General features: G+C 39.7%; 1 protein-coding gene across 2 annotated transcripts in view; it reads right to left on the bottom strand.

Moving 5' to 3' along the window:
- Positions 1-21,650, bottom strand: part of MYH9 (myosin heavy chain 9) — a 74,532-nt gene that overhangs the window by 36,146 nt on the left and 16,736 nt on the right. For both annotated transcript variants that reach the window (XM_053977107.1, XM_053977106.1), the window contains exons 2-5: positions 18,110-18,462; positions 13,159-13,315; positions 2,929-2,956; positions 2,101-2,194 (exon numbers count right to left, since the gene is read on the bottom strand). In XM_053977107.1, coding sequence (XP_053833082.1) covers positions 2,101-2,194; positions 2,929-2,956; positions 13,159-13,315; positions 18,110-18,442 — 612 coding nt within the window. In that variant the 5' untranslated portion in view covers positions 18,443-18,462. The remainder of the gene's footprint in view (positions 1-2,100; positions 2,195-2,928; positions 2,957-13,158; positions 13,316-18,109; positions 18,463-21,650) is intronic.

The following is a 21,650-nucleotide window of genomic DNA, read 5'->3' as shown; positions in this document are numbered from 1 at the left end:
AAAAACACTGATTTCAACTTCCATAAATAGAAGTTTCAATAAATGAAAAAAAAAAGTTTCTATATTTAGATTCAGTACACCCCCAAAAGGAGCCTTAGTGTGCATAGAAGTCACACCATGCAGCTAGAAGCTTATTTAGCTGAATATACTAATGCACTGGGAATGGTGGAATGTATCACCACCTCCAAAACAAGTGAGTTAGAGTAAAAGAATATGTTTTATAAAACTGATTTTGCCCTGATACTTGGAAGGACCCCAGTTTACATCCAAAAGTTCACGGTAAAGCAAGTACCACTACTTTCTATAATATCCTTTGTTTAGGTCTGTGTCTAAAGATAAAAATCTTCCATGACCAGTATACCTGAGATCCTCAAAAAATTAAATGTATTCGTCTCCATAAACTCCTATATTCTGATTCCAAGTTTGTTCCATAAAGAAGTGTTGCAGAGAGCACTCATTGCTGATTAACAAAGGCTTCAGCTCTAAATCCCCTCTGCTAAGGTCAGTTTAGTCACAAAATGTGGGCAGCAGAACTTTTTGAAAAAATCAAAACTTAGGGAAAAAAAATCAAATATCAAACTTGGGCAAATCACCAACCAGTATAACGTAGGACTGTTTTATTCTACTAGGCAGATTCCCTGTCCTGCTCTGGCAGTTCAAATTTTACTCACGGACAAGCAGTGGAAGAATACTTAACTCAACCCCATGATTCTATTTTCCACACTGAAAAAAAGGAGAATGTTTCTAAATACAGCTACTGACAGACCACGGAAAAAGCCTTCATATGTCTGAAATTTTGGCGCATAGAACATTGGTTTTTTTTGGTGGAATTCCAAAAGTTAGTTACTACTATGTGCATGCACACACACAGTGTGCCTGCATGCAGAAATGCCTTCTTATTTATATACTCTACATGCATTAGACATGCCTACACATTAAGCTATTACAGGAAAACTCTTATGTAGAGATGCAGTGGACACACCTGGCACTTGGCTTTCATTAGAGAACATTTCCAGCGCCTTGAGATCTGGCTAACAAGCCCACAGTCGTAAAACACCCTGGCTAAACACTTAACTACATCAATATTACTAGGAACACCACACACACTATATGCTTAAGATTCTAAGAAAGCCTTGTCCAGTCCTATTGTCCTGGTGGGATACTTCTAAGATGGTATGTGTCTGGGAAAATCCTGCAAGAAAAACCTTAAGGCAAACTAGTATTGAGCACAGAACACAAGTATTCTTGATATCACCACAGTCTCCAACTGAACATCCTTACAAAAAGATTACTGTGCACCACACAAAAAAAATAAAAATTGTGAATTGTCTATGGATTTGCTTTAGCTGCAGAAAGTGATATTGGTGTGGAGTGAAAAGCTGCTCAAAAAAATCACACAATGGGACAGAAAATGCATTCCTGGTGCAGAACGTGCAGTAAACGTGCAGCTCACCTACGAGGATACAACTGAAGAATTCGGCAATAGTCCATCGGGGGAGAGGGAGGGGAAAAAAATATAAGTGAGACATCTTTAAAGTCCTCCCACCATCATTACCACCCTCCTCTCATGTGCTGCTAACATTTGGCTGTTTTCCCCCCTTTTAATGCTTTCCTACAATTTATAAGTTTTCAGCTGATGTCCACTAGCCTATCATTGTATTCTCCAGTTTTGAGACAGTACATGTAATGACCAGACATCATCTATAATGGTACAGAAGAAAGGAGACAACTCCCCCACAGAAGGATAAGTTTTAAACTGCCTCGACTGGTTATAAGCAATAACCACGTGAAAAGATCAGTACAGGTGATGCCTTTATAGCAGCTCTTGCCCATGCACTTGCCCACAAATCCAAGAGGTTGTGGATGAGTTTATGTCCTCTGTAGATCCACCGAATTCGAAGGAGTTATGGCTTCAGTGTTCCCTGACGTGCAATTTTTGACAGACTTGACGCTTCATAGTTCACTGACCTCCTCAATCCCCTGACAGATGTTAACACCTAAGCTTCTACTGAGCAATAAGTCTTTTACCAACATCAGCCAATACATATTTAGTGTCCAAAGTCAGCAGAGCAATAAAGCATCATTAAACCTAGGTCTTACCTGGTCTTTTTTGGACTTGTGCGAGGAAGCAACATGAGCCAGATACTGAATAACCTTCTTGGTGTTCTCTGTTTTACCAGCTCCTGATTCACCTCTGTAAAGAAAATTTACAAGTTATCCACAAACAAGATGTAAGAGGACATTATCATATTTCTAATCCCAAAAGGGCTACCAACGTCCTTAACTGCATTCTGACCATTGCAGCACCTCCCTCAAAACCACGGGGAAAAAAAGCTGGGCTGCAGCTGGACTGCAACATGGAAGGCAATAAAGAACTGTGCTTTCTAGTCACTTGGATACAAAGACTGTCAAGTGGCTGAGGAATAGCTTGGAGGCCGCTGTAGAGGTTGGGGTGAAAGGTAACAAAGTAAATCTTTCAAACGGAAGCCTCCTGACTGCAAGAAGAAACATACCGATTCCTTAAGCATGGCTGAGGGCCAATCAATTTTACTTTGTCTAGAAGACAAACTGCTGCATCAAAAGTATCTGTCACTCTATCAGCCTAATCAGTATGCATGTACTTAAACATAACAGCTGCATCAAATCTGAAGGATCACTCCAAGCTTTTTCCATTGACAAAGCTGTATTTCTTTAGTAGTTTGAGCACAGGGGCTGTTTCAAAGCCATCCTTCCTCTATTTATTACAAAAATTATTTTGCAGAAGGCATTATATATTGGAGGAACTGTAGTGGGACTTTCCTTGACTCTCCATTATTACCTGATTCTGTAATTCCACTACCAGCACTTAAAATTAAGAGAGTCTTTCCAGCAAGAATGTAAAAACACAAACTTTGACATGCAGACAAACTGGCAATTAGAAATACTCACGTGCAAAGGATGGACTGATCCTCTCGATCTAGAAGAAATTTTAGAAGAGTAGTCAGACTAGAACTCTGAAAGTAAATTTCTCTGACAGAATGAAATCAACACCAAAGACACCAGGAACTAGTAAACACTGACAAATATCTTCAGAAACACAGCCAAGTAACCCCTTCTCTGACAGGACACCCATCTCCTACCGTATGCCAAAGTATAATGGCACCATAGCAATTTAGTTTTCTTCATCCAGAAAGAATATTGTTTGCATTACAGTTTTTCTACAAACACTAAAGAAGTCTCCTACTGAATGTTTCTTTACCACACAGCTACACGGTGATGTGCATCTACTTGTTCTTCAGCCCCTCTTGCAGAGGGCCCATACTGACTTACAAAAGTTATCAGCATAGCAGTGAAAATGGAAGAGGTAGGGGGAAAGTGGGACAGCAACTGTTACAAATCCCAAAGCGCCAAAGATTCACATCAAACAGAGGCTTTCAGACCAAAAACAAACACTGGAGGCTCAGTGACAAAATATTTGTTACTTATTTTGTACAGACTGGACCCAAAAACTATAAGACTGAGCAGCAGCCTACATCCTATACAGCTGCTTGTTTGTGGCACCATCCCTTATTGTATTATCACAACAACTGGTAACAACAGAAACCTTTTATTTTCCATGTTGACATACCAGCAGATATACTAATGCCTGTTCTCAATTCCCAGCTGTGGATATCTTTCCAGTCACAGAACTTAATTCACTCAGCCCATTCACCACTATCTTCTCCCACATCTTTAACCTCCTGTCAGCATTCACCTATGATTCCACTTCGTTATGCACAGTCCTGACCAGTCTTTCCACCACACCTTCACAGCACAGCTCCTGCACACACTCCGATTCTGCCCTGTTTCACTTTCATCCCTGCCCTCCACCCTGTGCCCACCTACCTCCACCCAGGTTCCATCCCATTCCTTCACACCACCAGGAATGAGCTAGGAGCACTTGGAAGACTGAAGAGTGTCTGTGCCTACACTAGAACAGCTTCAAGTAGCTTCTAGTCATCACAGGGACAGTGAAATATGGAACAGGTGGGCACAGCAAGTCATTGACTGACAGCCCACAAGAGCCACTGGGGCACTCAGAACACACTGTGCCACCAAACTCAAAATCCCCATTAGGCTGGGAGGTTTTTTGGTTTGATGTTAGGTGTTTGTTTATTCTTAAATCAAGACCCAAGGAGTCCCAAATTATTCAGTCTGAGAAGCTCAGTAACACTGCAGCAGTTAGATTTCATTCAGGCATTGCCACTTTCCTTTTTCCACTCATTGCATTGGACTAACATTTACTCTCTAAAGAGAGAGAAAGCAAGCCTCAAACATCCATGAGAGTATGCAATTCACTGGATCTCTCCAATAATTTTTTTCGGTAACTGGTGATATTCAACAGCATGTTTTATGTGACTGTCTCCACATTTTAGCTACTGTTTCTTTTTATTCCTTTTCCCCATAGCTTAGAGAAACCAAGAACGCTCAGTATTCTTCCCACCGGACAGTACTGAGATGATATAATTAAGTCACCATTCAAGTTGTTTTGTGCAAGATAAGGAGATTGAGCTGTAATTAGGGAAGGCTTTCTAGTCTGATAGATTTCAAGTACCTGAAACATCTTTCTGTACCCTTAAACACTGCTGCTGCAAGCACATTTAGCATTTCAGTACTAACATCATGAATGCCACATTAATCAAGAAAAATCTCCCATACACACAGTTTAAAAAGAGAGGTGTATATCTAGCGTTTGCACATATTTCTGTGGAATAAGGAAAGCTGGCAAACCTAACAGGTTTGAGATTCCATCTTAAAATATTCTGAAGCCAGTAATGGAAGCATTAGGTTCATATGCTAAGTATATGCAACTCCTGCTCTTAAGCGTCTTTACTGGAAACTGATTGCATATAGATGAGCAAAAAAAATGAGAGGAAAATAATCCACTTTTTTCTTGTTAAAACTCAGAATATTACCTGCCATTACCCTAATACTGTTCTCAAAAAGAGCTGATCAGCCCCAAGCCTGGAAGAAAGCAAGTAGAAGAAAATCACCACTCAAACAGTTTTGGCCTGGCAAATTCTTAAGCCTTCAAAACTAGATACTGCAGCTTTACTTAAATTGCATATTCATTTTTTCAAGTGCTGAATTTATTCACTGCCTTTGAGATATACACTCCTTTTGCTGAAGGCCAGGCCAAGAATAGATGTTAGCCAGCTCCAAAGGCCTCACACATTTAAGGTTCCCAGTGGGTCAAGGGCTCAGCAGGCACATGCCAGCCCTCTGCATGACTGGGCACTTTGAGGGTGGATCAGGGGAATAGCTAATGACTCATTTATGGATTGCCTAAGGAAATGTATTCTTCAGGAGTACAACACCTGAGTACAATTCTGCACCACAAAGCAGCTATGTGAAAGGACAAGACTGCGCCTCTGAGTAGCATCTGACTTTCAAAAGCTTGAATGAAAACAAGTAGTTCACTTGTCCAGAAAAGGCTATGCTTGCATTCAGGTACTACAGAGCCTCTTCTAAGTAGATTTGAGAGAAAGAAAAAAAACATTTTAAAACGTAACTCTAAATAAGGTGGTCCTTATTGCTGGTAACCAGCTCTGACCTTGGAATTATGAGCTGGGGCTTCTCAAACAGGCAGTGGAGCCCCAGGCACTTGAATAGCACCTGCCTTCCCATTTCCATCCTAGAGATGATCCAGCAAAAGAATACCAGTAAGCAGACAGATAAACTGACTGCCCTACAGAAAAAGAGATGATCAACACTCGATAATAATACCAAGCAGTTCTTTGGCACTGAACACTTCTCGATCATGCCAAGTTTTCTCATACTTGATTGAGAAGTTCTTTCCAGCCTTGTTCCAGTAAGGCAAGATTGCCACAGCACCCTGGATTGACCCTAAGGAGTCCCAGAGGGGCAACTACAGGATTTTTCCCCACCTTAACACAGAGCAAGGTGTTGAAAGGTGGTCAGGCAGGAAAAGTCACAGACGGTGTTCGAAATCCTCTTGGCATGAAGCTTTCCTCCCCCAACATACTTTCCTGGTGGCCCACTGCAGCTGCCTTAGTCACCTCTGCTTTAAGTCAGCAGGATTGTACCTGCGAGTGCAGGCAAGTCTCTGGGAGCACACAGACACTGCCATAAAAGGCAACATTCCTGTTTGCAATCCGGGGGAAATTCTTTCCCAGAACTGCAAAGCAGCAGTCATTGGGATAGCTGGAATTCTTCTAATTGTGTATAGACAGACAACTCAAATAATGTGTTGAGCAACAGGAAACTGGAGCCGACCAAAGGGGCAAAGAGCTAACACACACAAAGCATAACTCTTAGATACTCTTCAAATTAAGAACAGTTTCAAATGCCAATATTTGTTCTCCATATGATACTGACTTGTGCCATCATGAATCAGAATTCAGTTGTCCAGGCAAGTGACCACCTCCTCCCCCCACTTTTTTTTTTCCTTTCAAAGGATCATTCAACATGAGTGTACTGCACTACTTCAGTCAGCACTTGCCTTTACTTCATTGTCAGTTGTGCAAGCAACCTACTCAGCAAAAGAGAATGTGCTGGCTACCATAAACTCAGTTGCTTATAATAACACAATCAAGAAACGCCTGATTAAAAGAAATCTGCACCTGCTTTTCAGTTCTAAACAGAGTCACTTATTAAAAACAATCCAGAATAACAACTCATTAGTTAATTATAGCAACAGTTCTGTATTTCAAACCAGCTGACAAGGAAAGCTTTTTATCTAGGCTCTTCTTCAGCTCTCATCACCATAGTATTCAAGTGATCACAAGACACAGCAGCCTCAAACATCCAGAAATTCAGGAAGTAAAATATCCTTCAAATTTAAACTATACAGCAGTATGGTATAATAAGATCGGTAGATTAATTTTACTATGTAAAAAAACCCATAATACACCACTTATTCTTGACTTTCTTTCATCCAAGAATAAAAGACTGCATTTTAGACTGCTCACTGCTTTAGCATACATTAAAGACTTAATTAAACCAAAATCTGTTTTCACAAGAGACATCTTTGTACATAGAAAGTACTCAACCAAATATACTACTGCAAAACAAGTGTGAATGAATGCTGAACTGCTGTGGTCAAATACAATGGCAAAATTGATAGATTAATACAGCTCCAAAGCATTAAATTTTGTTTTTAAATGTTTTGGAATGGGAGAAGAAAAAGGTTAGAAGGCTAGAAGAGAATGTGCAATTTAAGCTCCACATCTCAGTTACAGAACATCCTACCAGGCCTTTATCACCCACTTCCTCTGCATGAGTGACTCTCGTTTCAAGCCTGTTCATCTCCATAAAAGGAGAAGTAATATAGCATTCACACAATGGTGACATCACCTCTGCAGCTAAGAGGAAGTGGAGCTGAAAGGCAAAGGCTTGGCTTGCCTTTAGCCAAGTCCCCTGCCTATAGCTGACTCATTAAGGCTAAAAGCTTAACCATAGCTCATGGTACCACCCACCTCCCAACCACAGCGTCTGGCAGGCCGGGGCAGCCCAGCCCTCCGCGCTCCCGTTACTGCACTGCTCCCAGCACCCGCTGAATGCCTGCAGCCCAACCTGGGCTGCCTGACCAAGCTACACAGCTGACCTAAAGCAAGAATTACTCTTAAATGCATCTAAGTGCTTCAACCACGCAGTAGTTTCTGCTCTTTACTGCCTCCTCAAAATTCTCTTCCAACATCAACATAATTTTACATCCCATGTCCTTTCCTCGGGGCTCTTAACACAGGAGGAGCCCCAGGGACCTGACACACTGTGCTACACGGAACCTCACTGGCATCAGCCCTAATCAAGTACGTTCACTGTGGTGCTTTAACCTACATGCTGGCTTGAATGGGATTAAAAACACTCCAGGGGAACACCAGAACAGAGCCCCAGAACCTGTTTTTGCACTGTCATTTAAAGAATGTATTATTGAGAAGTTTCAAAATGCTAACAACTATCATCAAGTACAAAAAGTAACAGAAATCAAGTGAAGGAGAAACACAGCATATCCAAGACTGCTCTCAACAATAGAGCTTCAAGATGTTAAAAAAAAAAAAAAGAGAAAAAAAATCACTTCAGCTGGCAGGAATTCTGCACTGCTAAGATTCAGCTCTGCATTAGCTGGTTTGAAAACAGTCACAAGGAGAAAAGTAAATTTCATTTTTCAAAATGAAATATATCCTACAGGCTCAAATGGAAATATTTATTCCACCAAGACATTTTTGGACTAGAGCCCACATCTCCCCTTCTCTAGAACTCTTTAACTGAATCTGGAGATAGCAGAAAACAAGTTATAAGCTGTAATTTTAGGTTATGCAAATGTTTATGAAGTTCTGACAGAAAAGAAAAACTAGTATACAGCCTGCAAAAAGCTCAGGCAGCTCATGGTACTAAAACAGTAAACTGCAGGGAGACTGACAGCAGGGGCTGAACCATTACATAAATGACTGCCAGAGAAATCCTGCTCTGGTTTACAGGAATGAAGCAAAAAGGGTGTGGTAACTACTAAAAAACAAGTGGGCAACCGGACTCTTTTTTAGCTCCCTGTTCTCATGAAAACCACATTTCAAGACACAGATTTTTAGAGCTTCATTTAGAAATCTCAAGTAATTCAAAGCATGTAAAACATTTCTTATGGAAATTAAAAACAATGTACATATTTTCTTGCCATTTGCACCAAAACAAATATCTTCCATAACTACCATCCAAATTTTATGTTGCCCTTTGCATGAGAAATTTCAACAATTCTGGAAAACACACTTGTGAAACCACATGCTGTATTCTTTTGGGTTTAAGTAGAAATAGAACTTGACCTTTACATGCAACTTGAAAGGGCCATGTGTGCCTCTACATATTCTGAGCAGGTCTCAACTGAGAAGCACTGACAGAGTATTATAAAGAAAAGAAAGATGCATTTTGGGGTAGTGCATTATACAGTGCAGCATAGCAGCACAATGCTAAGAAGCAAGCTGAGAAATGACTTGGAAGCAAGCAAGTTAAAACAGAAGTGTTCTGCTAGCTAGGAAACTTAGAGAAATATGCAAACATTTAAGAATTACAAACAAAACACTTGAAGGTCTATATTCTACAGGAGCAGATCTAGAGGACTGTCTTTTGTGAAAATCACAAGTAGTCCCAAGGTGTATGTGATGACCTACAAAGGAAGTGATTTGTCTTACAAGACATAACCGCATGTTTCCTCACTTAATGTAACAAGGTGTCACTAAAAAAATCATGCAGTTATTGTGCTTCAGATTATTTTCTTTTAAACACCAAAGCAAGAGACTACCTAACTCCCAAGTGAACACCAGCACAGCTCTGGGTGCACAGGTCCCTTTGCAGACTAACTTATCAAGGTCAAGGAGCAACCATTGCTCAGTGATTTTCAGAGTTTTGTTAGCTGAAACATTAGGAGCACTCCAATAATGTGGAGAAAACCAGCTAAGAAAAGAGATGGAATACATTCATTGGCTACGTGCTGTCTATTCCCTCTCCTACCTATCTTAGTTGAACAGGTCTAAGCTTTGTAGACCAGAATCACCATACTGAACAAACTTCCATTACAAAACTTTCAGATACTTTTCAGGGCATTAAAACAGATACCATGTTTCAGATACCAATGAAATTTGTATCTTCTATCACTATCTGACATAGAAAATTCCCTATGTGTGTTCCAAATAGACAAACAGGTGCTGTTTAACAGCTTTGAAATATGTTTTTCTAAATTGAGGTCCTGGAGACTGTGAATTGAGGTAAAGAATATACCTCTTCAGTATACATCAGCAGCATTAGAATAATGATTTATTTGCTCAAGACACCACTCCACTTGCAGGCACTGTGCTTCAATCATTAGCACCAGAAGAGTAATTCTTCTGAAAGCAGATCTGAGGCTTCCGGCATCCAGGTTACCAAGGGAACAGAAACATTAAGACAAATGGTTGTTTTCTCTAAAAGCAAAAATGTTACACTTTTTTTGAGAGTTCTGTTCTTGAAGCACAGGAAGTCTCTCCAGGTAACATATAGCAAAATAGTATTTTCATCTCATTTCTGAGAGTCACAGTCTTGGATCTGAGAAAGGAGGGGGAAAAATCCCAATAACAATGAACAACCCACTCTGAACATGTCCTTCACCATTTTATTTCTTCAAGAAAGTACTTCTGGGAAAAATAACAAAAAGCAATATAATTTCTTGGAATATCTAAGTGCCCTGACACTTCTGCAATGGAATAACCAGAAGATACAAAAAGGAGACCAAGCTCACCCACTGTACATCAGCAGAGCTGTCTGAAAAGAGTTAAATAGTTTGTGGATTAGCAGAGGTTGGAGCAAAACTCTCATCTTCCTCTCCCTTCCTGATGAACCATCCCTTTGAAAGCCCTGTTTATTCAAATACCATAAGTTAAAAAAAAAAAAAAAAATCTGAGTCCAAATCAATTAACATGCAAAGCTTTTCCACACTGTCAGTTTAAGAGATAACTATACCCTGTGCTGACAGAAGTCAGAGTCAAGTCAGCTTGCTATCCTTCTCCAGGCCATGAAGGATTCCCAGTCTTCAGGGCTCTGAAAGTAACCTAGGGAAGGCAGCCTAATCCTAAATGCCTCTGGCTCATGTAGAGCACCCGACCCTTTCATCTTCTATTCTCTGTACAGATTCCTGCCATACCACTGGCTGCTGCACCAAACCTCCCCCACCGCTGAGCAAAACCCAGAAAGTGGAATAGGAATGCTGCTTTCCATTCCCCTCGAGGCTAGCCAGGACCAGAGACACTGCAATAACCTACTACTCACCCTCACTCCCAGTAGCAGACATTGGCATGCTACTGCTACCCTTTGAAACAAGGAAATAAGGCAATAAATAACCCTAAAATAATCTCTAGAGGTCTTGTAGCACACACAGGTAACTTTGAAACCACACGGAAAAATCTTTCCAAACCTACTTAAACAGATCAAGGCAGGCAAGTTTAAAAGCTAACTGGGAATGATATTCATATCAACAAGCATTACAAAAAGTCAGAAACAAGGTATCTCAAACTAGGCAAAGAAGATCTGGGGTAAGCCTCTAGACTGTCAATACTGCAGAGAATACAGCATAGCTAGAATTGTTCTGGGAAAAGTAAACAGTCCTGCAGACCTCATAGCAACTTTCCCATGCTTGGAAAGCACAGGCAGGGCTCCCATTCTTCAGCTTTGTACAACAAAGCAAGTCAAGTCTGGGATTTCCAAGTTTTAAACATCATCCAAGCAGTAGTCTGACAGAGACATCACCACTTCTCAACAAGAAAGAAAATATCCACACAGATTAATCACTACCTCTGAACCACCATCAGACCAAGGAAGGTCACCTGTCCCCTCATACATAATTGCAGCTGTTTGTGTATCTTCTGTCATATACTGATATACCTGGCAGGGACAAAGGACAAGATGCAGGCACATGCACTTTCAAGTGGTTTAACTGCTGTCTGTAAGGGAAAAGGACTTCAGTCTCCTCACAACACTGCCAAAGAAACTGTTTCTGATTCTATGTAGACAAGATTTCTTTCTAGGGAACAGTAACTTTGGTATAGTTAAGTCAACAGCTTGTTTAACAAAAATACAGATTAGTAATTGAGCTAACAAGGAGCAGGCAACAGAGGAAAGGAAGTAATAAAAGAAGGAAAAGTGTAATGAGGTTTATGGACAACATTCTGCCATGTAAAATATAGATGGAGCATCTGTTCTTGACCATATCATGGCAGATCTAGTCTCTCTCTAAGGGAAGTGAGATCCTTTAGAGGTCCAGCTTCACAGGTTTTTATCTTCTGGATACAGCATTCATTTCAGAGTAACACACCAGCAGCATGGCTGTATTGCTTCAAGACTTGTCGCATCTTCAGCAAATTGCCACCAACACCCTGCCACCAGTCCACTTCAGCATCTGTGTACTCACCCCTCTCCATCTCAGGCTTTCACAAATATAGATTAACTGATCCATCCCATTAGCTCACCCCTGTGCTCTGCCCTGCATGGCACCACACTTCAGCAACCTTTATCAGCTTTCCCCACACCAAGTTTGTTGGAAGACAATAACACAGTTCGGTGGATGGAGACTTTCTTTCTTTCCAGTCTGGGAACCTATATCATTATAGTCCTCCTATGCTTGGAGGTGCAAGTGGTAGCAAGGGCAGGTGAAAAGCAGAACTCAAACTGAGACTAGTGAGAATTTTAAAGCATGATTTTATTTTATCTGGACTTTGCTCAAAAATGTGATGCTAGTGACAAGACCTAGGGGGAACAAACACCTTAATCATTTCTAGGCATCAAAAAATAAAGGAGTAATAACATTCACACAGCCACACCAAATCAAACTGTCCATTACACCCTTTAAACCTTACAAAGTATGCCTCCCCATAAAACCCAGGTAACAAACAGGAAGAAAAGCACAAAATACCTCCAACACCCGAACCTCTCCAAGCATCACACACACCAGCACTGACTTTGTGAAAAACCTCCTCTCAGAACCAGGGATATGCACAAGGCATTCAGAATTCCATATTTAGAAGTCCTCAAGTGATAAACAGATAATAACCACAGTTCTCTGATTCTCAGTTGTATAATGTGAAGTGAAATAGGTCTATCCACTTGCTTTCTTTTATTCCATGAAAAGGCAGCAAATGTACTTAGTATTTCCTGATAATGAGTTTTATTAACAAAGTAAGAATATAACCAAACAAGTCTTAACAGTAAAGCTACCACTGACCATCACACTTCAAAATATAGGTTATACTAAGCTTGTTCCTCAAAACCAGATTGGGCAACTGGATTTTAAAACAGCTTTTGTCAAAAGCCTCTACCAAACAGTACACATACCTGCCCACCTACAGCTATCTCAATTCATAGGCTCATCACTGAGATGGAAAATTTGCTGCTTCAGGTCTCCTTGCCTGCTTCTCTGAACCCCATGCATTCACATCAGTCTGTTCTTTATGTCAAATTCAGCTCTCACCAGACTTTTTGTACAGTTCTTCAATCCACTAGAGCAGGAGAAAGCTATTCACCTGAACACAAAAGCTGGCACCAAGTACCAAGCAAGGACAATAATGCCTTTTGATAGCAGTGAGTTGTTGTTCTCTTACAGTGTTTTGACTGCAACCTTGATTTGTGATTTCAACAAGAGTCATTATCTCAGTCAGCACTCACCTTGCATCATACTCCTGTAGGCTGTGTCTGTGATGGCATAAATATGAGGGGGCATTTCATGTCTCTTTTTGCCTTTGTACATCTCCACTATTTCTTCTGAGTATATGGGCAGGTTCTTGTAAGGATTGATTACCACACAGAACAGGCCTGAGTAGGTCTGGAAAGAAAACACCCCAGCAAATAGAGAGAGAAATTAAAAATGTGGTAGACTTGCATATTTTAACAGTACATTACTTGAAAAAACAAACAAACCAAACAGTGCTTTTTTAATTACTTCTTCCAGTGATGCCATGTATAATGCTTTCTACTAAGCAATATTAGAATCTGAAAACAGCCGAAGTCCTATCACCTTGACCAGTACTCAACTCTTCCAAGTGTGCACTGAACATCAACTGATCCATTAGTCACACTGGTATCATTGGTCTGCTCCCCAGCTTATTAACAGTCCACTAGGACTGGCTTTTCTTCCTTACAAAGTAAATGCCATTTCATTATATAATGTAGGTGCTTAGCTCCAAAATGCATACATTTTATGTTCTGTCTCATGTTTGATACTGATTTATCTGGTAAATGATCACTAAACGAAATAGAACCTCAAGCCAAAATAGTTACTAAAAGAAAAATAAGACCAGCGTAGTCCCGGGAGGTTTTCAAGACTGCTGGACTATGCCTAAGACAGTGCTATCCTGTTCTGAATGGGAAGCTGGAGTAGATGGCCTCCTGAAGACCCTCCAAGTCTGAATACTTTCATGATTTATAATGTAGCAAGTATGACTAGAAATAGATTCAAATTTTAAGGTCAGCAATGTATAGTACGTTCAGTATGTATGTTTAGAATGCTGAGTATTGTTCTGAATCAGTTAAAACAGAAAACAATTCTTAAGTAGTCCATGCTAAAAGAGTCAGCAATATATGCCAAAGTTTACTTCTCATTCATATAAATGGTTAGCTCTGACAGCAAACCTCCATTTCTCAATTGGTTTCCACTGGCTTAAATGGCACAGTTCTGAGGGAATAAAAGTGTCAAAACACTTCCAGTGAAAATACTAAGTGTCTTAAAAAAAACCCCACAAACACAAACTTTGAGATCTGAGTACCTAAAAAAAAAATCCCAACAAATCATTTACTTGCAAAGGGAATAAGAAGAGCAGAGGCTTCTTAGATATTTCCTAGACATTCTAAGAATAGCACTCCAAGCCCTGCTCCTGGGGCTTAGTGCTATCCTAGCTCCCTATCAACTTTAGAAGCAGCTGTTTCAAATATCTGGACATGAGCAGCTTTCTATAGCAACTTGCAGTGCTACCAGAAGACAGAACATTTGGCACTTTTTATTTCTATTGCCAAGATCTCTTCTATTGTTTGCTCAATGAAAAAAAAAAACTGCTTTGAAGTGGCAAAGAGTTCTCCACAAGGAGCACAGAGAGTACTTAATCAGATTTATCTCCTTAGCTAGATAAAGGTAAGGATTAGACTGCAGTGATCAGAACGGTGAAAATAGCATCTACTACACAGTTTGTGGCAGTAGATGTAGTTTATGTCCAAATTTTCTACATGCTGGCTTAACACGAAGTAACAAGTCCACTCCAACATGCAGCAGATTCAGATATAGATTCAGACAGATGCCCTCCAGGAAGTAAGTTTTTCATAGATATTTAAGGTTTCTTTTCCACATCCCAGTATAAACAATCAAGATATGCTTCCAGACCTACTCTTTATTTCCCTCCTTTTTTTTTTCATTCTTTTTTTTTTTTTTAATATTTGAGGACTATTTGAATGGCTTACATAAAATATTAAATGTCTTTCCAAAGTGGAAAACTATGAAAGTTGGCTAAGAATCTTTTGGCATAGTATTTCTAAAGTTCCAGGAAGCTAAGCTTCTAGTCAGGTTAGGCTTCAGGTAGTGCTTGAAGGGAGCAGTTTAAGGAATTTACAGCAACCAAGTTGGCAAAGCTGGCAATGCCTTTTGCCTCAGCTTTAGTTCTCCATCAAGTCTGACAGCACTTGCATAGCACAGAATAAAAGCTGGAAGTCTGGGTGATGCTTTCCTGACCTTTGACTACATCAGTAGAACACAGAGTAGGGCAAAGACAGAAATGGGTCAGTGCAAGAGCAGCATGTTCACAATGCACACGAGTCCATAAGGAAGGTGGAGTTTTCTTAGCTGTATATGTGTGACTCTTCATGGCTGTAACTGGTGACAAATTAGAATGGTTGCTTTTCAAGTAAGTAGAGTGCATCTCTAAAGCCACCCTATGGATGAGAGCAGCAGCTCAGAAAAGGGAACACATTAATTTCACTTAAGAGTGATGAAGCTGTGAAACAAGTATGCAAGAAGAAGCTACCACCTTCTTCCAGCATTCTGCTTGCCAGGAGAAATACCTAAGGGAAGTTTCCATGAAGTAAAACAACCTCATCTGTGTGAAGGGATATTTTTGTCTAATAAAGAGGGGCAACTAATCATGGCTGGGGTGAGTAAGACCACCATGTCACAGCTGCCAATTGAGCCCACTGACACTTTCACACAGTAAGCGAGTTGAGTTGTATTAATAAGCAGAAGCTGCTAGCCCTACCACAGAGAAGACAAGAGTTATCTTCATCTCATTGAAGTACAAATAAAAACTTATATGCATAAATCCCTGAATTGAACCTAAGGCTCCAATTCAAAGGTTCATCTATTATAAGCATAGCTGGCTTGGAAATCTGTACTTTGTCTCAGACATTACTATCTCAAAATAGAATTCTGGCATTACCTTACACTAACTATTTCAAGAGACACATACGCCAAACTGGAACTAGTTTTATTTTTCTAACTGCTAAACTAGCTCTGAGGAGTTGAAAGGACCATCTGCAGCATGGCACAAAGCTGACAGCATCAGAAAATCTATTTTCCAGTAACAGTTAACTTCAATAAAATAACTGGAACATGTAAGATTAAGTTTTGAGTTTCACACTGAATACAAACAAAGCAGTTCAGGTAAGCAAAAATTATTCACAAAAGCTGAAAATGATCTTTTGATAGAGGATTCCAAATAGAAAGGGTTAATATGAAAGCCAGTCTCTTAGCAAGTCACCTAAGTGCAGAACCAATCCACACGTGGAAACAGTAAAATGGTGTTTGGAGTCAAGCTCTTAGTTCTTGAATTGTTTGACACTCCTCACTCAAGATTTGCCAGCACCAGCAGTAAGATTTCCCCCTTCATATTACAGGATGGAAAGACAGAAAAAGAAAGATAAATAAAAAGGAAAAAAGAAAATAACTTACAAAAACACACAGCCCTGCTGCCAAATAAGAAAGGAAGGAGAAGAACTGAACTAAACTATGCTTGCAATCTTTCCAGAGACATTTGTGCTGGAGATGCATTGTGTGTACTCCCTTTCTTCAAGCGGATTAATGATCAACTAACAGCCACTCCAACGAAAGTATTTTAAGCCTTCCCATTAATCTCCTGACTTGCTGAGAACTGCTGACAGGTGAGATCAGTCTATTTCACAAGTGCACAAGAACAGAGTTTTGGCAAGACTCAGACTCTGTAATAGAGAAATACTATGCAAGGTTTGCTTGGGTGAAGGGTGTGGGGATTTTTTACAAAAAAAATCTTACAATCTTCTTACAATCCAATTAGAAGAACTCAATTTATTAGTCAGAGACTATGTCTGAAATTTCAGATGGTATCTTGCAAGATATGTGAAACAGCCCATTGCACAGCATACAACAGACCTTGAGACACTGCTGAATTATTTTCAACAATCATTATATAATATAGCAGTGTTTCCTACTCTAAAAATGTTACACATGGATCTTCCATATCCTGTTTCATCTGAATACCAAGATTTTTCCATCTGAGAGTAGATTTTGACCAATAGTGGGAAGAGTTGTTAACTACAAAAATAATAAACTACATCAACCTCCAATCACACTAGCTCTCAAATTTTGACATCAGACTGTGGAAGTCAGACTAAATTTATATCAGCCTTGCATCTTTCAGATAGTCTCTGATAATTTCTCCAAGAGTCATCTGTATGCCTTCATGCCACTCCAGAAGAGCAGACACAACCCTAGTAAGTTATGAATTTCTCCCTTGTGCTCTCCCTAGTCCTGTTTTAACCAGTCACTGCACACAAATTTTACACTATCACTGAGTTTAACAACTCATTCTATAACTGCAGAGTATTAATAAAGCAGAAGCTAGCATGACCAACATCTCCTTGCTAAACATAGGCAATATGCAGAGGAAAATCAGAAGGGAACTGAAGAACCAGGGCAAGGTTCCAAAGTCTCCTTCCCCACCTTTCTCTATTCATTACCTTTAGTGTTCAGTGAAGTGGTTGCTGCCTGCTTTATTGGGTATGACCCTTGGTCCCATAAATGGTATCTGTTATTTACAAAGCAATGAGAAGCAGGAATCTCTGCTCTTGTCCATTTGGGGATGAAAGAAAAGGAACATTTCCTATCTGTAAGTACATGCAGGCACACATATTTCTCCTCTAGAAAGATGCTCTGAGATCCACACAAAAAGCTTGGCACTAGCGTTCTTTCCCACTGAAGCTCCAGACATGGGAAACACATTTCAGATGCTGGGTGGATTAGGACTGTGTTTTTATTATTATTTGGTTAGGTTCAGATCAGACTCTCTGTTTACCACTATCCAACTGCTCTTGTGTCTTGCTAAGAGAAAGTTAAAAGGCATTCAAAACATCCTGCAAACAAAGACATTAAAACATTAAAGCCAGATTTACCATAGCATTCCTCGAAAGCTCCAACATTAACTAGAGGGGGATTGGCATAGTTTAGTGAAAAAAAATTTAAGTAGAGGGAAGAAGGTAAGTCACATGATGAGTTGTGTATAGGGGCAATGAAAGGCTCGCATACACATTTAGGAGCAAAGCAATTACATTAAGTTCACACACTATGTAATCAGGAACTCCTACCCCAACAGACAAGATTACTTACATAGATCAGTCCCGAGTAGTATCTCTCCTTCAAGTTGTGAAGCACAGAAGCCTCATTCAGGCACGTCAGCTCTGCCATATCTTCTACTTTAGAGAATTTGGGGGGGTTCATCTTCTGGATGTCATCCTTATTTACTTTCACTTTCTTCCCATTCTCTGCCAGTTCCACGATGGCTTCATCTCCTACTTCTTCCTTCAGACTAGCTGCCTCAAAGCCATTCTTCTCTGAGGGAACCCATACCAGCTTCTTAGCTGCCCAGTCAGCCTGAGTCAGGGGGTTATTGATGATGTTTTTGTCCACATAAAGGTACTTATCTGCGTCCCTTTGCGACATTATGGTTTATAGTTGGGGACCTGCGAAGAGAGGAGGAAACAAAGAAAAAGGTTATTTTTAAAGCCTCAGATTGCCTTGCAACTTCTCAGAGGCAGACAGGCACATGCTAAGTACTTTGAATCCCTGGTCATTAGAGCATGCCTCTCCCTCCTTTAATTTCATGTTAGTAAGCACTGCTAAAGTTGTCAAACTTCTAGTAAGGCCAAGGTTTTGCTTGCCAAGAGTATGAAAAAAAAAAAAAAAACAACAAACTAGCAAGCAGTTTAAAAAAAAAAAACCAAAACCTACAACAAAACACAGACCATTAAGCATTTGGAAGATATTATTTGGCAGAAAAGAGGAAGCACGTTGAAGTGGCAAGCACCAAACAATTTGTACCAATTCTCATAGCATCAGAAATTATGTCAGTAACATTGAGGTCAAGATTAACCCTTCACTGCTCTACTTGGTAGAGACATTGGCTCAGAATTAAAATCATAAATGTGTAATCAACACTTTTACTTTGTATCTCCTTATTCTGATAAGCTATAAATCAAAAACCACTTCTCAGAAATTTCAACTACCAGCCTAGAATGTGAGGTGCACTTTGCTTCTAAATGATAGCAATTTGCAGATGCCAGTTAAGATTGGTATTAGATACTTTCCATCACCAGCTTAGTAGTAATACCCAGCCAACCAATTTATATATATATTGTTTTTTTTTTCCTAGATAATGTTCAGTAGCAAAATATCTCCAAGACAGTAACAGAATAAACCAGGAAATTTTACAGCTAAATATCTTCTACTAACATCCTTCTGTGAAGCTGTGGTCAGAGGAGAGAGTTTCATCCCTACAAAAGGGAGACTTAGGCTGCATACTCGCAAAATGGCACCCTAGATTTAGTGTTTCATCAAAACCAGAACACTACCGCCAGGGATTTTCCAGTTTATAAGGCAGCAATTTTATTAGTGCCATTCAAAAGTCCTTTCAATCAGAAAAGGACTGCATGCGTCAAGGCTCATTAACCATGTAACAGCAGCCTCTTTACAAGATCCCATAAACATTACTTCTCAAATTCTTCCTCACAAAGATACCAGTGTCCTCAATATATGTTTTTCGTAGCTTGAATAGAAACTAGAGCTCTTTACCACCTAAAGAACAGGAAATGAAAATATGAGTACTAATGTCCTAGAAGGCTATCAGAAGCTATATGGATAACTTCTCTACAGAATGCGTATTTACAAACCAGCAGGCAAATCAAATAAGTGAAGTCTGACTACACACTGCAGACAAAAAAGTATTGAAAGCAGTACAGAAGCAGCTCAATTCCCAAAACATGCATGAGAGCAACAATAGAAGTAGAGTCCCAGCATTAGCAAACAGTAAATGAAGCCAGAAAAGCATCAGCCATAATAATGATGGGCGCCAATGCCCACACCAGTCATTTGTAAGCATGTAGGGAAATTCCTTTCAACAAATGTATTACTGTAAGTGGTACACAACTTTGTGCCAGAGACTGTATGGATAGCTGTATATTCACAGTCAAAAATTCTTTAGCAAACAAAGAGAAAATCACTGTATAAATAATCGCTTCCTTTAGCCTGAGTTTAAAATCTTTGTCTTAAGCCTTACAGGATATGCCAAGCAGCTGTTCCACACTTGACCTCATCTTTCCTTCCCCACAGGGTCACTGACACTTTTCCACCTCAACCACAATGGTGATTCTCAGAGCAACTCCTCCTTTTTGTATTATTCCTGAAAACTAGGTTTTAATGGATATATGATGAAGAGACTTGTTGTAAAGATAAGATGCAGTAGTCTGGAGGCTGCCATAAAAAACTTGAGCTGTCAGGAGAGCTCCAAGACCATCCTTTAACAGCAAGCCTGAGAGAGTATATAACAAATAAAGAAGACCAACAATTCAATAGAAGATATTAGGATTTCATGACACTGCAGAGTATCATCTGTAGGTTGTGATCAAGGAGTTAAAAAAAAGGGAGTGGAAGGAAAAAGGGAAAAAAAAAAAAAAAAGAAATAAATATTCAATTGTGTTCAGAGTTGTATCAGGTTTGGCAAGGCAACAGCTGTGCTCTACCCTCCATTACACAGCTTCCTGCCTGTGCAACTCCCAGAATGTAACCAGTTGCCTTTTTTGGCTATAATCAGGCAGGCCACAGAGGCACTATGCTTCAGCTAAATTCAGTTTCATCATTTCCTGAGGAATCCAAAGTAACCAGCCATCTGAAGTGTCCTACATTACACTGAAACATAGTCCTCACTTCCTCGCTGCTAGAGGAAGAGAACCCCAAATTATCTCACATAGTACAAGAGTGCATTCTTCAGCCAGTATGAGATCATTCTAAAGCATCTATACCTTTTTATTTTCAGGGCTCAAAATAACTTTTACAGTAAGAGGAGAAATAATCTAATACAGCTATTCTAAAACCTCACCAAACACTAAGTTTAAGATATTTTTAATATATTACATATATATTAATATAGTATAATATATTATATGTGTAAATATATATATTTAATACAAGTTTTCGTATTTTAAGTACTACCAAATAGTAGCATGGAGATTCAAAAAGGGTCTGCACCTGAAACTTGAAACAGACTTGAAAATTCCCTTATTACATGGCAGCAGCAGCCTTCTTATCATCATCATCTTAAACTAGCTCTCCTGTGCTCCAGAACTGAATCCTCACGTAGTAGAAGTAAAAGCCAGAGGCTCAAGCTAAGATAACATGGCATTAGAGCTATTGTCGAGGCTGACTTTGAACCCACAGGGCGTCTGAACTAGCAATACCACAAACCAACCATTAATTTGTCTTCTGCACAAGAACAGTACCAGAGGAATCAGATTCAGCAAGTTCCATATCATGGACTCCTAAACTTATCTTCCTAGCTTATGCTGCATTTCACTGGGCATTTCTAAAAATCCCTTAAAGTGGTCAAGGAAGGAAGCAAGCCCAGTAAGCTCTTACAGCAATTCAAAATGAATGCAAATCATTGCCATTTTAGGAACAAATTAGGAAGCAATTTGTTTGCCTGGTAGTTTACATTTGGGGTGTAGATAATTATGTAGGACAAGGACATTTATCTTTACATAGCTATTGTGCAACTGCCAGATGAGAATACCGTTAATAATATTCTTTTTGATGCCAGTCTATAGGCAAGAGGACCAAAGAATACAGAAGGAAGACAGACCATCCTTGTTTTGAGTTT

This window comes from Vidua macroura, chromosome 5 (genome assembly GCF_024509145.1).
Source record: "Vidua macroura isolate BioBank_ID:100142 chromosome 5, ASM2450914v1, whole genome shotgun sequence".
Classification (NCBI taxonomy): Eukaryota; Metazoa; Chordata; class Aves; order Passeriformes; family Viduidae; genus Vidua; species Vidua macroura.
Note: the sequence above shows the minus strand (reverse complement) of the source record. Positions and strands in the feature narration are given on the sequence as shown.